The 19,575-nt window shown below is 42.5% G+C and overlaps 1 protein-coding gene across 1 annotated transcript in view; it reads right to left on the reverse strand.

Annotated features, from left to right (window-relative positions):
* stac (SH3 and cysteine rich domain) overlaps positions 1 to 19,575 on the reverse strand; it is a 106,469-nt gene that overhangs the window by 26,604 nt on the left and 60,290 nt on the right. The window contains exons 8-10 of the mRNA XM_033020401.1: positions 16,943 to 17,037; positions 9,233 to 9,284; positions 2,863 to 3,000 (exon numbers count right to left, since the gene is read on the reverse strand). Of these exons, the coding sequence (XP_032876292.1) occupies positions 2,863 to 3,000; positions 9,233 to 9,284; positions 16,943 to 17,037 (285 nt within the window). The remainder of the gene's footprint in view (positions 1 to 2,862; positions 3,001 to 9,232; positions 9,285 to 16,942; positions 17,038 to 19,575) is intronic.

Raw genomic sequence — 19,575 nt, forward strand, 5'->3', positions numbered from 1 at the left:
GCACGGTGGCACAGCGGTAGAGTTGCTGCCACTACTGCAACATGACCTTTCAACTTCTATCTTCAATACTGTGAACTGATGAAGGCCAATGTGCCAAAAGCCTTTCTGATCACCCTATCTACCTGTGATGCCACTTTCAACAAACTGTATACCTGTACTCCTAGGTCCCGGGGAGAACGTACAAACTCCGTACAGACAGCACCCGTAGTCGGGATCAAACCCAGGTCTCTGGCGCTGAGCTACCGTGTTTATCAGAAGCTTTAAATTGTTTTAGAGTTGTTTTTTTTTAAATACTTCTGTCCTTTAATCATTTAACTTAAGTTCTTAGCTTTTTTTTTTTACAATTTTAAAACACGTGTTAAACATCGCTAATAAATCATAACTAATTAATAGAACAATCTTGAGATTCTGTATTCTGCATTTTCTGTTGATAGCTGTTGGCGCCCCCTTGTGGGGTCTGGGATATTTTCAGTTTTACTCGCACATTCATTCACACACACACACTCTTACCCTGTAGGATGTGGCCCACAGATACTTAGTAAGGGACTCGACCTGCTACTGCCATGGCTCTCCCCTATTCTGCTGTGTTTGCGGTAATGGGGACTAGGCCGGAGAATGGGGTTAGGGGGGAGAGATAGATCAGCCATGATTGAATGGCGGAGTAGACTTAATTCTGCTCCTATCACTTCCAACCTTATTCTGTTCAAGGGACCCGTCCCACAGGTATCTAGTTGGAGACTCGATGTCGCGGCTATTAACGGGGGTTCCGAACCTCCCATCCCAATTGCTACTCCCTCTCTCTTCTGCGCCACATCTCTCTTCCCCCTCTTCTGGGCCCCCTCTCTCTTCCCCCTCTCTCTCTTTCCCCCCTTCTCCCCATCCCCTGCAGAACACCAATAGTCACCGGCCACCAACTAGAAACACACTCTTTGCCTTCTGCCTGTCAGCAAATCTTCTACCCATGCTAGCACCTTGACTCTAATACCATAGGCTCCTATCTTGTTCAGCAGCCTCACATGTGCCACCTTGGCAAAGGACATCTGAAGATCCAAGCAAACAACATCCACTGACACGCTATTGTCTATTCTGCTTATACCTCCCCCACAAACTCCAATAGATTTGTCAGGCTAGATCTTCACTTAACAAAACCCAGCTCTCTCCAGCCTATATTATCACGAGCTTCCAAGCTCCTCCGAAACCTCATCCTTAATCATGGACTTAATAATGGATTTTACCAACCACAAAGTCAGACTAATAAGCCTATAATGTTCTCTCCTTTGTCTCACTCCCTTCTTAAACAGTGGAGTTACATTTGCAGCTTTTCAGTCCTCTGGAACTATTCCTGACTCTAGTATTTTGGAAAGGTTACTAACAATGCCTCCACAACCTCAACAGCTACCTCTTTCAGAAATTTGGGGTATAGTCCAACTGATCTAAATTTCTTGTTCATCTTCAGACCTTTCATCTTCTCAAGCACCTTCTCCTCAGGATTAGCGACTGCACTCACTACTGGCCCCCGACTCTCTTGAGTTTCATCAATCAGCCTGCCCATGATCCATATCCCTCTATTCCCTACACTTCTATGTGCCTATCTAAAAGGCTCTTAAATGCCACCAATCTATCTGTCTCTATCATCACCCCTGGCAATACGTTCCAGGCCCACACTTCTCTCTGTGTACTCTCACCCGCACACACTGCCTAGTCCCCTTCTTAATGGTCACCCACCCACCTAGTCTCTTGCTCAACCTTAGTGATGACCACCTCGCTATAAGACTTATCTAAGAAGCTCTCATTTCCCCAGATGATCCTGAGCTGCAGTTCCAGTTCCCTAATAGGCCCTACAAGGAGCAGCACCCACAGGGGTAGTGATCAGGGACAGCAGCAGTTCCCGTGACTTTCCACATCCTGCAGCAGGAACTTTGCTCCATTCTACCTGCCTTCTCTACTGCACTAAACCAAGAGAAATCGCAAATCACAAAGCAGGTTATACCTGTTGCTGCTGTCCCCCTCTGCTCAGCCTCCTTGCCTCAGATTCCTCACCAAAAACTCTTGAACCAAGGGCTCGAGCCAAAGACTCACACTTGCCCTCACCCAGCCACTCTCCCAAAATGGCCGCTCCACTACACCTTGCCTTCGTTGTATTGATGGCTCAATTAGCCAACTCTGAAGCTGCTACAATGCTACGGCTAGCTTTTAAAATCTCCCGCTCCTCCCACCGACTGAAGTCACTGAAGTCAGCTAGCTGCAACAATCCACCAGCTAGTTTTTAAAATCTTCTGCTCCTTCTCTGACACGAGCATTGACTGGCTACCCACACCACGCCTAGCTTTTAAATTCCCACGCCCCTCCTCTGACTATGAAATTGACTTTGTGCATTTTGTGGCAATGTAAACTCAAAAATCATTTGCAATAACACGTTGCCATAACTATGGAGGCACGGAGGCGCAGCTGTAGAGTTGCTGCCTTACAGCGCCAGGGACCCGGGTTCGATCCTTACTATAGGTTCTGTCTGTACGGAGTTTGTACATTCTCCCTGCGACCTGCATGGGTTTTCTCCGAGATCTTCGGTTTCCTCCAACACTCCAAAGATGTACAGGTTTGTAGGCTAATTGGCTTGGTATAAATGTAAAAAATTGGCCCTAGTGTGTGTAGGGTAGTGTCAATGTGCAGGGATCTCTGGTCGGCTGAAGGGCCTGTTTCCACGCTGTATATCTAAACTAAACTAAACTATCTACTGAAAAAGATGTCTTCAAAATACTGAACTATAATTTAAGTTACAGTTACATGTGAAGTTGGAGACGCTGACGTTTTTTTCATGAGGTGGTTAAGTTCCAACAATATGAAAAAGATTTTGTTGATTACCTGGTTTTCTTTTACGTTTATCTGTCCGTCTTCTTTTGACCCTGTGAATGGTTTTGTGCATCTGAAGACATTCTCACCCACCATGACTCTCTGAACAAATGTGGCAGGGAAATAGCCAACTCTGTCAGCAATTCTCCCCTGGCAAAAGGAAAGGAAAGAGAAACAGTGAAGAAGACATTATTTCACAAATATAAATTTCTAGAGCAGGATTCGGATAAAGGTCCTGTCCCACAGTACGAGTTCATTGCAAGAGTTCTCCCATGTTTGCCCTGATTCAAACTCGGAGATTTACGGTAATGGCCACTCGTCGGTACTCGGGGCTCTCGTGGACATTTTTCAACGTGTTGAAAAATCTTCACGAGTCTTCCCGAGCTTACCTGCCGTTAGCGAGTCTTCCCGAGTACCTGCCGTTAGCGTTACGAGCCGCTAAGAGATGTCCCTGAGCTCCGACGTACCCGCTACGTTCATTCTCCGTGCTTACCACGAGTTTGATTTTTTTTAAACTCGGGAGAGCTCTTGGAATGAACTCGTACCGTGGGACAGGGCTTTAATACTAATGCATCTCTATGGCTGGCCCACATGCAGATCTATTTAGCCAAGTTTTTCATTTTGCACAGCTTTGCCATCACATTACAACATACGAGCCCGCGTGGGCGACACTGATGGAATGAAAGCGTCATGGAGTTACACAGCGAGGAAACAGGCCCTTCAATGTAACTTGCCCACGAGACCAACATGCTCCACCTACACTAGTCTTACCTGCCTGCCTGCCTATGGCCCAAGTCCTTCTAATTCTATCTTATCCATTTAAATGTTTCTTAAACATAGCAATAGTACCTGCTTCAACTACCAGGTCGTTCCATACACCTGCCATCCTTTGTGTGAAAACGTTACCCAACAGGTTCCTATTAATTATTTCTCCCCTCACCTTAAACATGTGTACTTTGGTTTTCTATTCCCCAACACTGAGCAAGATTCTGAGCATCTACCCAATCTATTCCTCTCATGATTTTATACCTCTATAAGATCACCCCTCATCCTCCTGAACTCCAAGGAATAGAGTCCCAGTCTGCTCCTGGCAACATCCTCGTTAATCATCTCTGCACCCTTTTCATCTTTCCTATAACGTGCTGCCCAGAACTGAACACAATACTCTAAATGCGGCCTCACCAATGTCTTATACAACTGTAACACGACCTCCCAACTTCTATACTCAATACTCTGACTGATGAAGAGTCCCAGCCTTTTCAACCTCTCCCTATAGCTCAGACCTTCTCGTCCTGGCAACATCCTCGTAAATCCTCTCTGTACCCTTTCCAGCTAGACGGCCTCTTTCCTATATTATGAGTGCCCAGAACAGAACACAATACTCTAATTGTGGTCTCACCAATTGCTTGTATGTCTGTAACTTCTGTACTCAATACTATGATGAAGGCCAATGTGTCAAAAGCCTATTTTTTTACCACCCTATCTACCTACCTTTAAGGAACCATGCACCTGCACTCCTAGATCCCTCTGCTTTGTACAACATTCCCCAGAGCCCTCCCATTCACTGTGTAGGTCATGTTAGACTTCCCAAAATGCAACACGTCACATTCTCTGTGTAAAATTCCAACCGCCATTCCTCAGCCCACCCGGCCAACAGATCAAGAACCTGCTGCAATTTTTCACAACCATCAACACTATCTGCAAAACAACATTTTGTATCGTCTGCGAACTTGCTAATCTTGCCGTGTATATTCTCAACCAAATCATTGATACAGATGACAAGCAGTAACGGGCCCTGCACCAAACCCTGAGGTACACCATTAATCACAGGCCTCCAGTCCGAGAAGCAACCTTCCACCATCTCCCTGTGCTTCCTTCCATGGAGTCAATTTTCTATCCATTGATCTATCTCTCCTTGGATATAATGCCGCTTTAAAATCTTTCCCTTCTCACCTCAAATCTATGTGCTTTAGTTTTAGCCTCTCCAACTCTGGGAAAAGGGTTGAAACCATCCACCTTATCTACACTTTTTATGATTTTATATACCTCTGCAAGGCCACTTCTCACCCTCATACATTCTAACAGAAATGTACATAGCCTATTACGCCTCTGCTTATAACTCAAACCCTCCCGGTAACATCCTTGTGATGTTTAATGACATCTTTACGGGCGGCACGGTGGCTCGGACGTAGAGTTGCTGCCTTACAGCGCCAGAGTCTCGGGTTCGAACCTGACCACGGCTGCTCTCTGCAAGGATAACACTCCAAATACATACAGGCTTGTAGGTTAATTGGCTTTGGTAAATTGTAAATTGTTCCTATTGTGTAGGATAGTGCTAGTGTGCGGGGTGGTCGTTGGTTGGCATGGATTCGGTGATCCAAAGGGCTTTTTTCTGCACTGTATCCCTCAAGTTTAAAGTCTTACTAAAACTAATCGATCAGAACTGCAAGCAATACTTCAAGTGCAGTCTCACCTACACATTATACTGCTGTAGCCCAACTCAGACAGTGCTATGACTGAGAAAGGCAAGTGTGCTAGATGCTTCTTCGCCACCATGTCTAACAGTTGTTGCCAATTTGAGGGTACTATGTACTTTTACCCGTAGGCTTCTCCCCCAACACTCTCCAGGGCTGTGCCATTTACTGTGGAAGTTCTGCCCTGGTTTAACTTCCCAAAATGCAACACTTTACATTTGTCCAAGTTAAATTCCATCTGCCATTCCTTGGTCCGTTTCTCCAGTTGATGCAGATCCAAGTCAGGTCAAGTGGAGTTTATTGGCATATGCACGAGGTACAGGTACAATGAAAATCTTGCTTTCAGCAGCATCACAGGTACATAGACTGAGACAAACACAAAGAAACAGATTATGCAAGATAGTGAAAAGGAAACGACTGTATTAAATCAACATCAACGCTGGAACACATTACGAAAACTAGTCCATGGTAGACATGGTCCATAATGGTCTGCCGCTGAAATATGTTGACGAGGATCATTGCCTCCTCTCTAGACACAGGCGAGGTCTATTGTCTATTGTCCCAGAAGACTGGAGAGTGGCAAATGTTGTTCCTTTGTTTAAGAAAAGTAGAGAGCCCTCAAAATTGTAATCAAAAACAATCAAGCAACCACAGTTCTGCACCTTCCTTGCTTTTCATTGGCTGCTGTGTCTCTTTTCTTATCCTTATTTTTCCTCTTTACTGGAATATGCCAGTCCTGAACTCTGATCAACTGGCCTTTAAACGATTCCACGTCATATGTGGACTTACCCAATAACAACTGCTTTCAATTTCCTCTCATTAGCTCCTGTCTAACTCGAATTTAGTAGGTTCCCCAATTTCCAGACTTATCCTTCTTCCTAAGTATCTTTTAAAACTTCCCCTAAAATATTATTTTGCTGAAACACCGGTCACTAGGCCTGGCTTGTTTTCCAGTTAAAGATCCAGTATAGTCCCTCCTCGAGTTGGAGTCTTCACATACTGTTTTAGGGCAGAGTAACTGAGAGTAGCTTTTGCACTGATTATGTTCCAGTTAATATCAAGCTAACATTACTGGATCACAAAAAAGTTGACCTTTAAGAACTCAGCAGATCGAGCAGCATCTGTGGTGGGAAATGGATAATCGATATTCAGGTCGAGACTTCGTCAGAAGTACTAGATGTTGTGTCACATGCAGTTCACCAATATTTAGTTGTGAATTTCTTGAATTGGTACCATGGTGCCTGAGCTGTGAGGCATCTCAAGAAAATTGGAACCACTAAGCCACTAATTGGGACGACTAATTGGGACGACAGATGGCACAATGGGCTAAGTGTTCGGCTGGCAACCGGAAGGTAGCCGGTTCGAATCCCGCTTGGAGTGCATACTGTCGTTGTGTCCTTGGGCAAGACACTTCACCCACCTTTGCCTGTGTGTGAATGTGTGTGAGTGATTGGTGGTGGTCGGAGGGGCCGTAGGTGCAGATTGGCAGCCACGCTTCCGTCAGTCTGCCCCAGGGCAGCTGTGGCTACAGAAGTAGCTTACCACCACCGAGTGTGACTGAGGAGTGAATGAATAATGCGATGTAAAGCGCCTTGAGTATTAGAAAGGCGCTATATAAATCCCATCCATTATTATTATTATTAAGCGGCCTGCTCCGATATTTCAAATGTCTATGAATCTGTCAACTGAGAGTGATTTTAGAGAATCCTTGTGGAATTTGGCTGTACGCAGAAAGTTGCCTTCATTCGATGTCTGCTATGTAATGGTATGCAAGTTGTGATTCCAACCAAGTTCCCTTCAGATCCAATCCCATTTCGGACTGGGGTCAAGCAAGACTGTGATTGTTCAACCCTCTTTTCACTCTTGTGGCAAAATTGCACCCCATATCCAATAAGCATTTTTGGTGGGAGAAAATTTAAAACAAGAACTACAGATGTTGGAAATCTGAAAGAAACACAAAGACCGTGGCAAAGATTCAACAGGTCAGGTGGAATGAATAGCAATGGCTTAATGGGGCAGTAATCTCATTAAGCTACGAGGGTAGACAAAAATGCTGGAGGAACTCAGCGGGTGAGGCAGCATCTATGGAGAGAAGAAATAGGCGACGTCTTGGGTCGAGATACATCATCAAAGCTACGAGGTCTTTCTAGTTAGAACATAGAACAGAACAGTTATAACATAGAACAATACAGCACAGGAAAAAGCTCTTTGGCCCACATATGTCCATACCGAGCATAATGCCAAGTTAAATGAATCTCCTCTGCCTTCATCTGTGATCATATGTGGGAGTTGATTAAAAGCCAGCTGATCTGAGTCCAGGACCAGCATGTTCCAGTACTGGAAAGGATACTTCAGGATGGGATTTACTCTCATTTGTATGAGCATTGGCTAATTAGGGACAGCCAGCATGGTTTTGTATGCGGCAGGTACTACATTGTCCTTGGAGGAGAAGACAAAGATGACCAAGAAAGATATGGCAGTGGATGTTGGCTCCGTGGATTCCTGTAAGGTATAGAAGGCAGAGGGTTATGGTGGAAGGGTTTTATTCTAGCTGGGAGTCTATAATGAGTCGAGTTTTGCAGGGACCTGAGATGGGACCACTGTTGTTTGGGATACCTATAAATGACTCTGACAATAGTAGATGTGTTGGTTAGTACTTTTACAGATGACACAAGAGTTGGAGGAGTTGCGGTGGAAGGCTGCAGCGTGATATAGATCAGCTAAAGAAATGGGCAGAGGAAGGCAGATGAAGCTTAGTCCGAGCATGTATGAGGTATTGCATTCTGTGAGGTCGAATGTAAGTAGAAATATACAGTTAATAACAAGCTGCTCAACAGCATTAATGTACAGATGGGTTTTGCAGTCCAGATCCAATGCTCCCTGAAAATGGCAGAGTGGTAAAGAAGGCAAATGGTATGCTTGGCTTTATTGGTTGTTCCATTGAGTCTAAGAGTCAAGAAGTCAAGTCGTATTTTTATGGGACATTGGTTATTTGGAGCACTGTGTGCATCTGTGGCCATCACAATACGGAAGGCTTGGAGAGGGTGCAAAAAGGTTTACCAGTTATGCTGCCTGTATTATAGAGTGTTCGCTGTACGGAGTCGTTCAACACAATTGGAGAGGATTTGGGAGGTTAGTCAGGATTGTTTTCTTCGGAACGTTGAAGGCAAAGGCTGGATGGAAGTATATAGTTATGACAGGCACAGATAGAGTGGACAGTCAGAATCTTTTTTTTCCCCAGAGTCGAAATGTCAAAAACTAGAGGGCATACCTCGAAGGTGATTGGGAAAACTTTATAGGAGATGTGTGGGACAAGTTTTTTTATTCAGAGGATGATAGTTGTATGGAATGTATTGTGAGGGATGGTATTGGAGACAGATAAGATAGTGACAGTTAAAAAGGCTTTATATGGGCACTTGCTAATGCAGGGAATATGGATCATATGCAAGCAGAGGAGATTAGTTTATCTTGGCATCAGGACATATGTTCATGTGATGGTGTGCATCATACACTGGAAGTTTTTTCATCCAACTTTTGATTAGACCTGTCTGTTCAAACACAACTGTATTTTGACACATTGGCTGGATTTAAATACTTTTACAGACTTAACTTTTCAAAGCACTGCTATGTCCAATGGTCAACTGTGCATTTGGAAAATTAGACTTTATGTGTGATTTGGCTTTCGTTTCACTCATTTGTTTTGATGCTTTTCATACCCTGGTAGGTGGATGATAAAATGTCCTTGCCGGGAAAGGGGAGAGGATGACAGTTCCTACTCTTCTGATGTAACCACTGGATTTGGACTCTCTGCAGGTCTTCTGCTAAAGTGGTCATGCAGATTTACCCAAGGAGTTAAAAGCTGGTGGAATTTGTCTTCATTTACAGCCCATAAGGTTCAGAAGCCTTACCTTCCACCATTCTTCATTAGAATCGTCCAGCAGTAAAATCTTGTCTCCAGCCCTGTAATTTTAAATAAACAAATAACATTAATCCAACTAAATTTGAAATTTCCTCAAATGCTGCCTTCAGATTAAATATTTGAAAGATACCAATAATTGAAGGAGTGCTGAATGTTCTTCTCGCAAATTGTACCATGACCACAACCACCGCCATACGACCACCACCACCACCACCACAACTCTACAGTCTCGCATTACAATGGCTCTGCACTCTTACATCTCTACGAGTGCAGTCTGTGCAGAACTTGTACGTTCTCCCTGTGACTGCGCGGGTTTTCTGTGGGCGCTCCAGTTTCCCCCCCACACTCCAAAGACGTACAGGTTGCAAAGGTTAATTGGCATTGGTAAAATTGTCAAATTGTCCCCAGTGTGTAGGGAAAGGTAGTTTTAACGTACGAGTGATCGCTAGTCAATGCAGATTCAGTGGGCCAAAGGGCCTGTTTCCGTGCTGCATTCAAAAGTCTCAAGGCCAAATATCTTTATGCACATGGATAGAGAGGGGATGATAAGGGATAGTCAGCATGGTTATGTGGGTGGAAGATCGTGTCTCATGACTTTGAGTTTTTTGAATTAACCAAAGAGGTTGATGAGTGCTGGGCCATAGACGTAGTCTGGACTTCAACAAGGCCATTTGATAAATCTCTACATGCTAGGTTGCTCTAGAGGATAAGACGACATGGGATCCAGGGTGAATTAGTCAACTGGATACAGAATTGGCTTCATGGAAGGAAGCTGTAGTATTTTTGGAAGTTTTTATTTCAGACTGTAGGCCTGTGTGTGCCTCAGGGATTGATGCTGGACCCATTGCTTATTGATATCTATATTAACGTCTATATCAATGATTGTGATGAGAATGTTGATAAGTTTGCGAACAACACTAAAATAGGTGGTATCGTAGACGGTGAAGATGGTTATCAAGACTTGCAGAATAATCTAATAGGCCAAGGAATGGCAAATGGACTTTCATTCGGATGTGCTGTACTTTGAGTAGTCAAATCAGAGCAGGATGTTCAGGTTAAACTGTAGGACCCTGGGCAATACTGTAGAGCAGAAGGAACTTGGAGTACATACGTAGTTCCCTGAAAAGGACATCACAGGTATTTATGGTGGGGGAGGGCGGAGATTTGGCACACTGGCCTACATCAGTCAAGGAATTGAGTAAAGAAGTTGAGATGTGATATCACAGTTTCAGAAAATGTTGGTGAGGCCGCACTTTAAGTATTGTTTTCTGTTTCAATCATTGGCCATCATTCAAACATTCAGTCTATCATCGGCCTCCGCACCGACCTCTCCACTAACACTGCCAGGTCCCCTCCCGACGTCTCCGCAGCCACGACCCAGGCCCCAGCCGCGGGCTCCAGCGACCCAGGCTCCATCGATTCACGGGGCTCTGGCTCCGACCCGTGAGGCTTTGGCCCATGAGGCTCCAACCCGCGAGGCTCCAATCTGGGCCTTGGCTTCTCCACGGCATCCTGGGAGCTCCAGTGCTGTGAGGAAGCTGGAATCCCCTTGTTAGCTATATTTGGAGAACAGGAACTCAAAGAGGTAGTTGTCAAACTTCAAGTTGTCTCCACAAGAGAAGAGATTAATGTCGCAAGAGCTCATCTCAACGAGGAAATTGAGAAGAGAACGAGAAGAGTCCTAATCCCACCACATGTCTTTCCAAAGAATACGTCTGAACCATTCTGCCCACTGGTCACTATCACAGTATAATGTGCTGCACAGTGTACATCAATCTGCTTGTCAAACAGTATGATAAATAGCTTATTGACACCTACACAGCAAGGGAAATGGACATGGTAAGGGAACATAAACGCCTTACTTTATTCATCCTCCATTCCTTTCTGATTTATAGTAACATGTGATACTTTTAAATATGACATCAGTAATCGTGACAAGAATTTGTTCATGTTTCATTGAGATTCCGTCTCATTGTTCGAAAGTTAAACCTACTGAAGACTAGCCCCATCCACGCAATCCCCATTGTTCTGTACAGGATAGGATAGCTCGTTCTCAACACCAAAAGTACTTATTTTCTTTAAAATGCAAGTATCAATTCATTTGCCTCACACCCATCTCTTCCCCCCAGTTAAACTATTTATCCAATGAAAACACGTTTCCCCCTCCCCAAATTCAACAGGTAAGTGAGTTTCCCCCTTGTTTTAACATTCTATTCTGGTGATTGGTTAAGTTCAAAACCTCAACTACTTTTTTTAGTTAAGTTGAGAGATGCAGCGTGGAAACAGGCCCTTCGGCCCACCAAGTACACACTAACCAGTGGTCCACTCACACTAACACTATCTTACACACACTAGGGACAATTTACAATTTTACCAAGCAAATTAACCTACGAACCAGTACGTCTTTGGAATGTGGGTGGAGGCCGGAACTCCCGGAGAAAACCCACATGGGTTACTGGGAGAACGTACATACTTTGAACAGACAAGCACCCGTAGTCAGGATTGAATCCATGTCTCTGACGCTGTAAGGCAGCAACTCCACCGCTGTGCCACCGAGCAGCCCACTTTGAAACACTGAAACAGCCAGCACAAAACTAAATCCAAAGTCGGATTTACACTTTGGATATTTCCCTGTTCCAAACTCTTTTCTTGTTTAATGTTTCTACTCAGCAATATATCTTTCACCTTCATAAAGCTTCAAATTATAAATCACACCCTGGGGAACAGACATTAATATCAGTTCACAATGAAGCCTCTAGGGCACTTGAAGTGCAACATCTTGTACTCAACCTGAATTAATTCCAAATTGTGTCAAAAAGAAGTTTGACAATTAAAATTGATACATTGGAAAGAGGACAGGTAAAATTCAAGCCCCAGCTTCAATTTATCAATCAGACAAAATATGGACACAGGCAGTTCCCGCGTTATAGCTGCTCGAGTTACGATATTTGCCCTTATAGAATTCACAAATCACTACACAAAAATCAGAGATATGGAATAAAATTGCTCTTATGCAAATTATGTGAGGAAATATGAAAATACATAAATAACACAGAAATAATAGAAGAGACAAATGTTGTCATTTTTTTCATCTCACAATACTTGATGCATGCACAAATAACGTGGTTGTATTCTAGGGTGTAAGCTTTATTTAGCTGTCCACCAGTTGTTATTTCAAGAGATTCCCATTTTATTTAACCTCCAAGATGTCTGAAACAGGGCAGCAAGTTTAGTGCGTTGTAAGCCTGTATGTGTAGGACGGAACTGCAGATGCTGGTTTATACCGAAGATAGATACAAAGTACCGGAGTAACGCTGTGAGTCAGGCAGCATCTCTGGAGAAAAAGGATGGCTGACGTTTCGGGTCAGAACCCTTCTTCAGACTGGAGTCCGACCCAAAAAATCCCCCATCCTTTTTCTCCAGAGATGCTGCCTGAACCACTGTTATATGTTGTGGATGTCGGTGCTGTACTTTTCTATATTCAATGTTATTCATCTATCTTACCTATAAGTGAAGTCAACTGCATTGACAGATTAATTGCAGTGGAGCTTCCTCCTGCACCCCTGCAGAACACATTCATGTCATCAACGTTACTGTAATACTCAACCTCCATCCTGCTCTCAAATTCACTTGGACAATCACAGACACCTCTCTCCCCTTTCTCGACCTCTCCATCTCCATCACAGGAGACAGACTATCTACTGATATCTACTGCAAATCTACTGACTCCATCAACTACTGTACATTGATTACATCTCCTACCATCTTCTACTCAGTGGCTGTGGAAAGCATCTTGTCCGGAAATATTACCATCTGGTTTGGGAACTGCTCTGCCCAGGACAAGAAGGCTCTGCAGAGAGTAGTGCGTTCGGCCGAACGCACTATGGGAACTTCACTCGCCCCCCTGCAGGAACTATACATCAGGAGGTGCAACTCCAGAGCCAATAAAATCATGGGAGACCCCTTCCACCCCTGCAACGGACTGTTCCAGCTGCTACGGTCAGGCAAACGCCTCCGTTTCCATGCTGTGAGAACGGAGAGGTTGAGAAGGAGTTTCTTCTCAGAGGCCATTCGGACTGTAAACTCATATCTCACCAGGGACTAACTTTACTGAACGTTTTTCCTTCCAATATTTAATATGTAAAAGATTATGTGTGTGTTTATGATTGTGTTTATAGTTTATTTGGTTGTTTGTTTGTTTGTCTTTTTGCACAAAGTCCACGAGCATTGCCACTTTCATTTCACTGCACATCTCGTATGTGTATGTGACGAATAAACTTGACTTGACTTGATCCTGCCCCCTCTCCAAGAATGCCATCCCTTACTCTCAATTTCTCTGTTTCCAACGTATCTGTTGAGGCTTTGGTTCGAGGGGCATCGGCAAGTAAGAAAGTAAGAAAGCTAACAAAAAGATCGTGTTTTTAAAGCATAGAGTCACACAAGACAGAAACAGGCCCTTCGAAGGACATGCCAGATGAATGTGAGGCTGTGGAGGGGGATCAAAATGCAGGTTTGTATTGGTTGTTGGAGAGGGATTTCCTCGGGCTGCTAACTGATGAAGAAAAATTGTTCACGCTTCCCCGTTTAAATTTTTTTAAATTTGCTGGATGAGTGTGTCGCTGGATATGAAGTTAAACACGACTTCTAACGCCTTCAATGCCTTCAACATCACGGATCACAATATCAGGACAAAACAAAAGGTATGTCATTTATTTAACATATTATCTTGCTTTTTGGTGTGGCTTCATTTTAATCTTATGAAGTGAGAATTTTTGTTTAGGGCCCACTGCCGATATGGGCTTAAAGTTTATGGCAACGGCAACATTCCAATCGATTACATTCCAGAAACATCCACTCTCAAGATAATCAAATTCATTATTATTTTTGCACAATCATGTCGTAAGAACATCTAAATTATCTATATTTTGTGTTATTGTCTATCCATGATTAATATTTTCATGCTAAATATCCACGGTACAGTTTTAGTCAGATGTATTGTGCAAAAAATAATGATTTTGATGATCTTGAGAGTGGATGTTTCTGGATTAATTTATGGGAATTAAACATTAAATTCCTTCCATTTGGCAAATAAATGCATGACTGAGATTTTAAAATTATGTTATATTGTGAATTCTTGTGTGAATGGGATCAGTTTCTTATTTGGATTCTTAGGCTATTAAAAATGTTTAGCCTTTTCTTAAGAAATGGATTGATGTTTAGATCTAGTAATTGAATTTAGTTGAATTTAATTGATTAGATGAATTTAATTGATATGATAAAACTGATGAATATGAATATTTTGTTGGGTAGTTTACTATTTGCTTTAGCATTTAATTTTTATCATTTCTACCTTTTTTTACTAAAACTGCAAATAATAACTTGTTTTTATTAATGTTGTTCAGTGTTTTTTTTTTCTTTACATTTTAAACAGATGTCTCAGAAGAAGAAATGCAAAATTGTCAATCCAAATGCCCAGCAAAAGAGACTGATTTAGACAGCATTCGCACAGGTTATCAGAATTTGGACTTCTCCAAATGTGATGATCTATAGGATATTCTTAATGGGAAAGTAGTGGGCAGAAATGCATGTCATGCATGGTTTGAAGAGCAAAACCCTGTAGTTTACAATGCCAAAATTAAAAAGTTGAGGAAAAACAAGGTGTACAGAGTTGCTTATTGGATACAATCTGAGGATGCTATTGATTATGATATGCCAATGTACCAGCTAGCAACTGATCTTCTCCATAAAGACTTGGTCTATTGCTAGAAATTGTAATTCCTTTACCTGTTTGTTACGGACTTACAGCATATAATACAATAATATTAAAGTTCTGATCTTGAGAATATTACATTTTTGAATTTTCAAGGCGTTTATTATTATTTCCGTCACAACGGTTAATTTTGTAATCAGCTACAATTAGGTAACTAACTAATTATATGCTTTAATTTCAGGTCATCCAAGTAAGATGTTTCATATTTGTTTCAGAATGCTTCAATCTATAATAACTGAACATTTCATTCAGTTCTCTTAATTTTTAAGAAAGTTATGGTATTTTGACTGTCCTTGATCACAGCTTTTGTGTTAAGTCAATGGAAAAGCAATAGGGAACAAGATGCTAATTTCAGAGTATAAAAATGATCATAACATTTTTTTAAACTGAGATATGAAAGTGAATTAGGTATCAAATTAAAGTTCTTTTTATGCTTTATCTGATGGGATAAATTACAGGCTTGATTTTTTAAATCTCAAAATGTTGTAACATTCCTACATTCTTTCTCCCCGTAACATTTGATACCCTTACTAATCAAGGGTAGCTAATGTTGTTCCTCTATATTACAAGGGATGCAAGGAAAAGCCTGGGAACTATAGACTGTTGAGTTCAATATCAGTGTTAGATGATAATAATAATAATAATACATTTTATTTAATGGGCGCCTTTCAGACATCTCAAGGACACCTTACATAGATAATCGGAATAAAAACATATAATCGGAATAAAATAAATAATAAAGACATCACAGAGACACAAATTAAAAACATAATTCAATCCAAAAACAGAAAATCAAAAACACAATGTGAAGAGAGAGCAGCGGCAGCCAAAGCGCGCCAGCGTCCACTCTCTTCACGGCAGCCATCTTGGACACAGGCTTACAGGATTACAATTAGACAAAAAAAATCATCCCCCAACAGATGATGTAGGAAATTTTGAAAATGATAAGGAAGATGTAGTTTGCAATGTGTTTAACTGGGAGCTTGTATACTGGGGAAGCATGATGGGATAAATGGCCAACATAGGGTACTTAAAGATGTTAGTGAGGCCATGAATTGGATTATCATGTTTAAGTTTAAAATAGACATTGGGGATTGAAAACTATGCTGAGGGTAATAACACTGATCAGGGAGTAGTGACTTTCATTGTGCCCATTTGTTAGCCAAATGGGAGGGTGGCTTTCTAAATGGCAGGGAACATAAGTTATAACAGATAACTCTGGGGAAAGAAAAATATGAAAGGCAACAGAGACATAGATCGATAATGAATTATTTAAAAAATGAAGAATCCTGATGTAACCAATGTGTCGTGAGAATATAAAGATGCTGTGGGAACTGTGAATCTTAGACAGATACACGGATAGGAAGGGTTCAGAGGAAGATGAGCCAAAAACAGACAACTTGGGGTCGGGATGGACAAGGTGGACCAAAGGTTTTTTTCCCATGCTGTATGCCACAACTCTAGGTCACTGGGTGTTAGAATCATGGTTCAAAGGCGGCAAACATTGTGTCTGTACCATTACTTATTCCTCAGCTGCAAACTTCAACTGTAATTTCCAGCTCTCTTGAATGAACCGATGCAGTTAAAATAAATAAATCCGTTAAAGGAATATGTTTGAGCAATTAAAAACGTACAGCAATATACTGTATGTGGTTTCAGTGAATTCTGGACTAATTAAACTTATTTCCTACAGTAGCACAAAATAAAACAACCTCTGTCAGATTGCGAATAGATAGGCAGTGTGTATTCTGGTTGAAATACAACAGACATTCTGTTGGATAAATTCTCTTGTTCGACGAATGAAAAAGACGACTTGAATGGATTGACATATGTGTAAGTTTTAACTATTTTCCTTACAGCTGAACATAAGACAAACATTTTACTGGACAGATCTGAACAGCAAAATTGCTTTCCAATGGCAATACTTACTGCATTTCCAGATCATCATTCTCCTGCGGAATGTACCTGTACAAGGCAACGTAACTACACTTCTGCAAAGCGTCTTTGTGTTCTGGCTTCTTCAGCTAGAAAACAGGAAAATTGTAAATGTAAGTGAAAAAATAGAGGGCCTGATTGAACCCTGGTCTCTGGCACTTTGACACTCTGGAACCAGCTGTGCCACTGCGCAGCCTCATATGCAGCGGAGACGGAGAAATTGAGAGTAGGAATGGTGTCTATCCAAGAGGCAGGGTGGGAGCAGGTGTAGTCCAGATAACTGTGGAAGTCAGTGGGCTTAGAGTTCTTAGGCCCCCTTCGGTCACTGCTGACCATGGGTGTCTTCAGAGTGTTATTCCTTATATTGAGGACGCCTGTGCATGACTTTGTTTAACGTGGGGAGAATGGTGCAGACAGCCACCCCACAGTCCATGACAGATCTGGGTCAGGATCCAGTGGCATGGAGTCCAAGACGACCGGAGACCCTTTTCTGCTGCAGCCTTCATCTGCCTTCCCAGTCGTTGTGATGCTTGACTAAGGTCAGCCATCATCCTCCGCCTGTTCCACCGTTGAGGTCTTGGTTGGATTGCTTTTTGTCAGAGATCTCCCCCTCGACCTTACCGCCATGGGTGGCCCTACCAGGAGCATAGCTCCAGACGGCATCGCTCCCAGGATCTCAGGTTCTCCACCACGACAAGGTGACAATCCACCGAGACATCAGCCAATAGACTGAACCCTGTGATGGATATAGAGAGATCAAGGAAGGGGAGAGATTTGGCAGAGATAGTCCAAGTGAATTCAAGGGCAGGGTGGAAGTATCATTGAATTATTGAATTGAATCTTTAACGTTAGTAATGTTAGAGTTGATAAAGTCCATGAGTTCTGCATAGGTGCATGATAGGTACAGCCCTGATGCAGTTGTTGATGTAGCGGAGAATGAGTTGGGGGATGGTGCCAGTGTATGATGGAACAGAAGTAGAGTACTCTGTGTACCATATTTCTGTTTGCGCTTCCCTCCCCAAGAAGGACTGTTCGACGTAACTAACAAAAAGGCAGATATCGTCGGGCCCCATGCGAGTGCCGATGGCAACACTTTAAATTTTTAACGAAGAAAGTGAGAGGAGTCAAAAGAGATGTTGTTGAGGCTGAGGACAAGTTCTGCCAGGCGGAGGAGAATGTTAATGAAAAGGGGCACTGCTTGAATCTCCGTTCATGGAACAGCCGGAGGGCCCAGGGATCTTCCTGGTGGGGAATGGAGATATAGAAGGACTGGAGATCCGTGATAACATTGAGGCAGTGAGACCCTAGGAACTGAAGGTATTTAAGTATGGAAGAGAGAATGACGTGACTGGACAAAGGGGAGAAGATAGAATCAAGGAATTTGGAGATGAATTCAGTGGGGCAGGAAGTTTCAGGCACAATGGATGGAATACTTTATTGTCACATGTGACAAGGCACAGTGAAGTTCTTTACTTGCATACCCAAGGTATATAAATAGTCGCTACATAAAGGGCGACTCACGGCTGTCTGTCCCCCCCACGCCGGGTCTAAATTGATATTTGATGGTCAGCATAAACATGGTGGGCAAAAGGGTTTGTTTTTGTGCTTTATGACACTTCGACTTAGTCCCCTTATATTAGTCACAATACCTGTTAAATACTTGGTAAAGAAGGTGTATGGTTTGTGTGCCTTCATCAATCAGGGCACTGAGCATGAAAGTCAAGAAGTCATGTTGCAGGTTTGTAGGACTTTGGTTAAACGCATTTAGAGTATTGTGTGCCCCATTACAGGTAGGATATGGAGGCACGGAGAGGCTGCAGTTCACCAGAATGCTGCCTAGATTAGATAGTATTAGCCACTGGGAGAGGTCGCCAAGCTTGCATTGTCTTCTGTCGAGCGTCAGGGTCTGAGGGAAGACATGACAGAAATATATACTGTAAGTTATGAGAGGCATATATAGGGTATATGTTCAGAAATGTATTTTTCCCCAGGGTGGACATGCTAAAGACTAGAGGACATACGACAGCTTCAAGGTGAGATGAACAAAATAGAAAGGAGATATGCTGGGCAATTTTTTTACATATCGAGTGGGGGGTGCCTTAATCTCTATCTCACCTGGAAGGCCTTTTGGGGTCTGTGGATGGAGTTAGTGGATTTTTTTTTTTTTTTTTTTTTTTTTTTTTTTTTTTTTTTTTGTCTAACTGTAGTCCTGTAGGTCTGTGTCCAAGATGGCTGCCGTGAAGGGAGAGTGGACGCTGGCACGAATTGGTTGCCGCTGCTCTCTCTTCACACTGTGTTTTTGATTTTCTGTTTTTGGATTGAATTCTGTTTTTAATTTGTGTCATTGTGATGTCTTTAATTACTTGTTTTACTCCGATTATATGTTTTTATTCCGATTACTATGTAAGGTGTCCTTGAGATTTTGTATGAAAGGCGCCCATTAAATATAAAATTTATTATTATTATTATTATTAAAGCTGGCAGGCTGTTTATGGAGACAGAATAGCATTGAAGTGGCTTTTGGATGGTCACATGGTTTTTGGGCAAATACCTGGATATGCAGGGAATGGTGGGATTTGCATCACAGGCTGGCAGAAGAGATTTGGTTACATGTTCAGCAAGGCAGT

The sequence above is a fragment of the Amblyraja radiata genome, chromosome 4, assembly GCF_010909765.2.
Source record: "Amblyraja radiata isolate CabotCenter1 chromosome 4, sAmbRad1.1.pri, whole genome shotgun sequence".
Lineage (NCBI taxonomy): Eukaryota > Metazoa > Chordata > Chondrichthyes > Rajiformes > Rajidae > Amblyraja > Amblyraja radiata.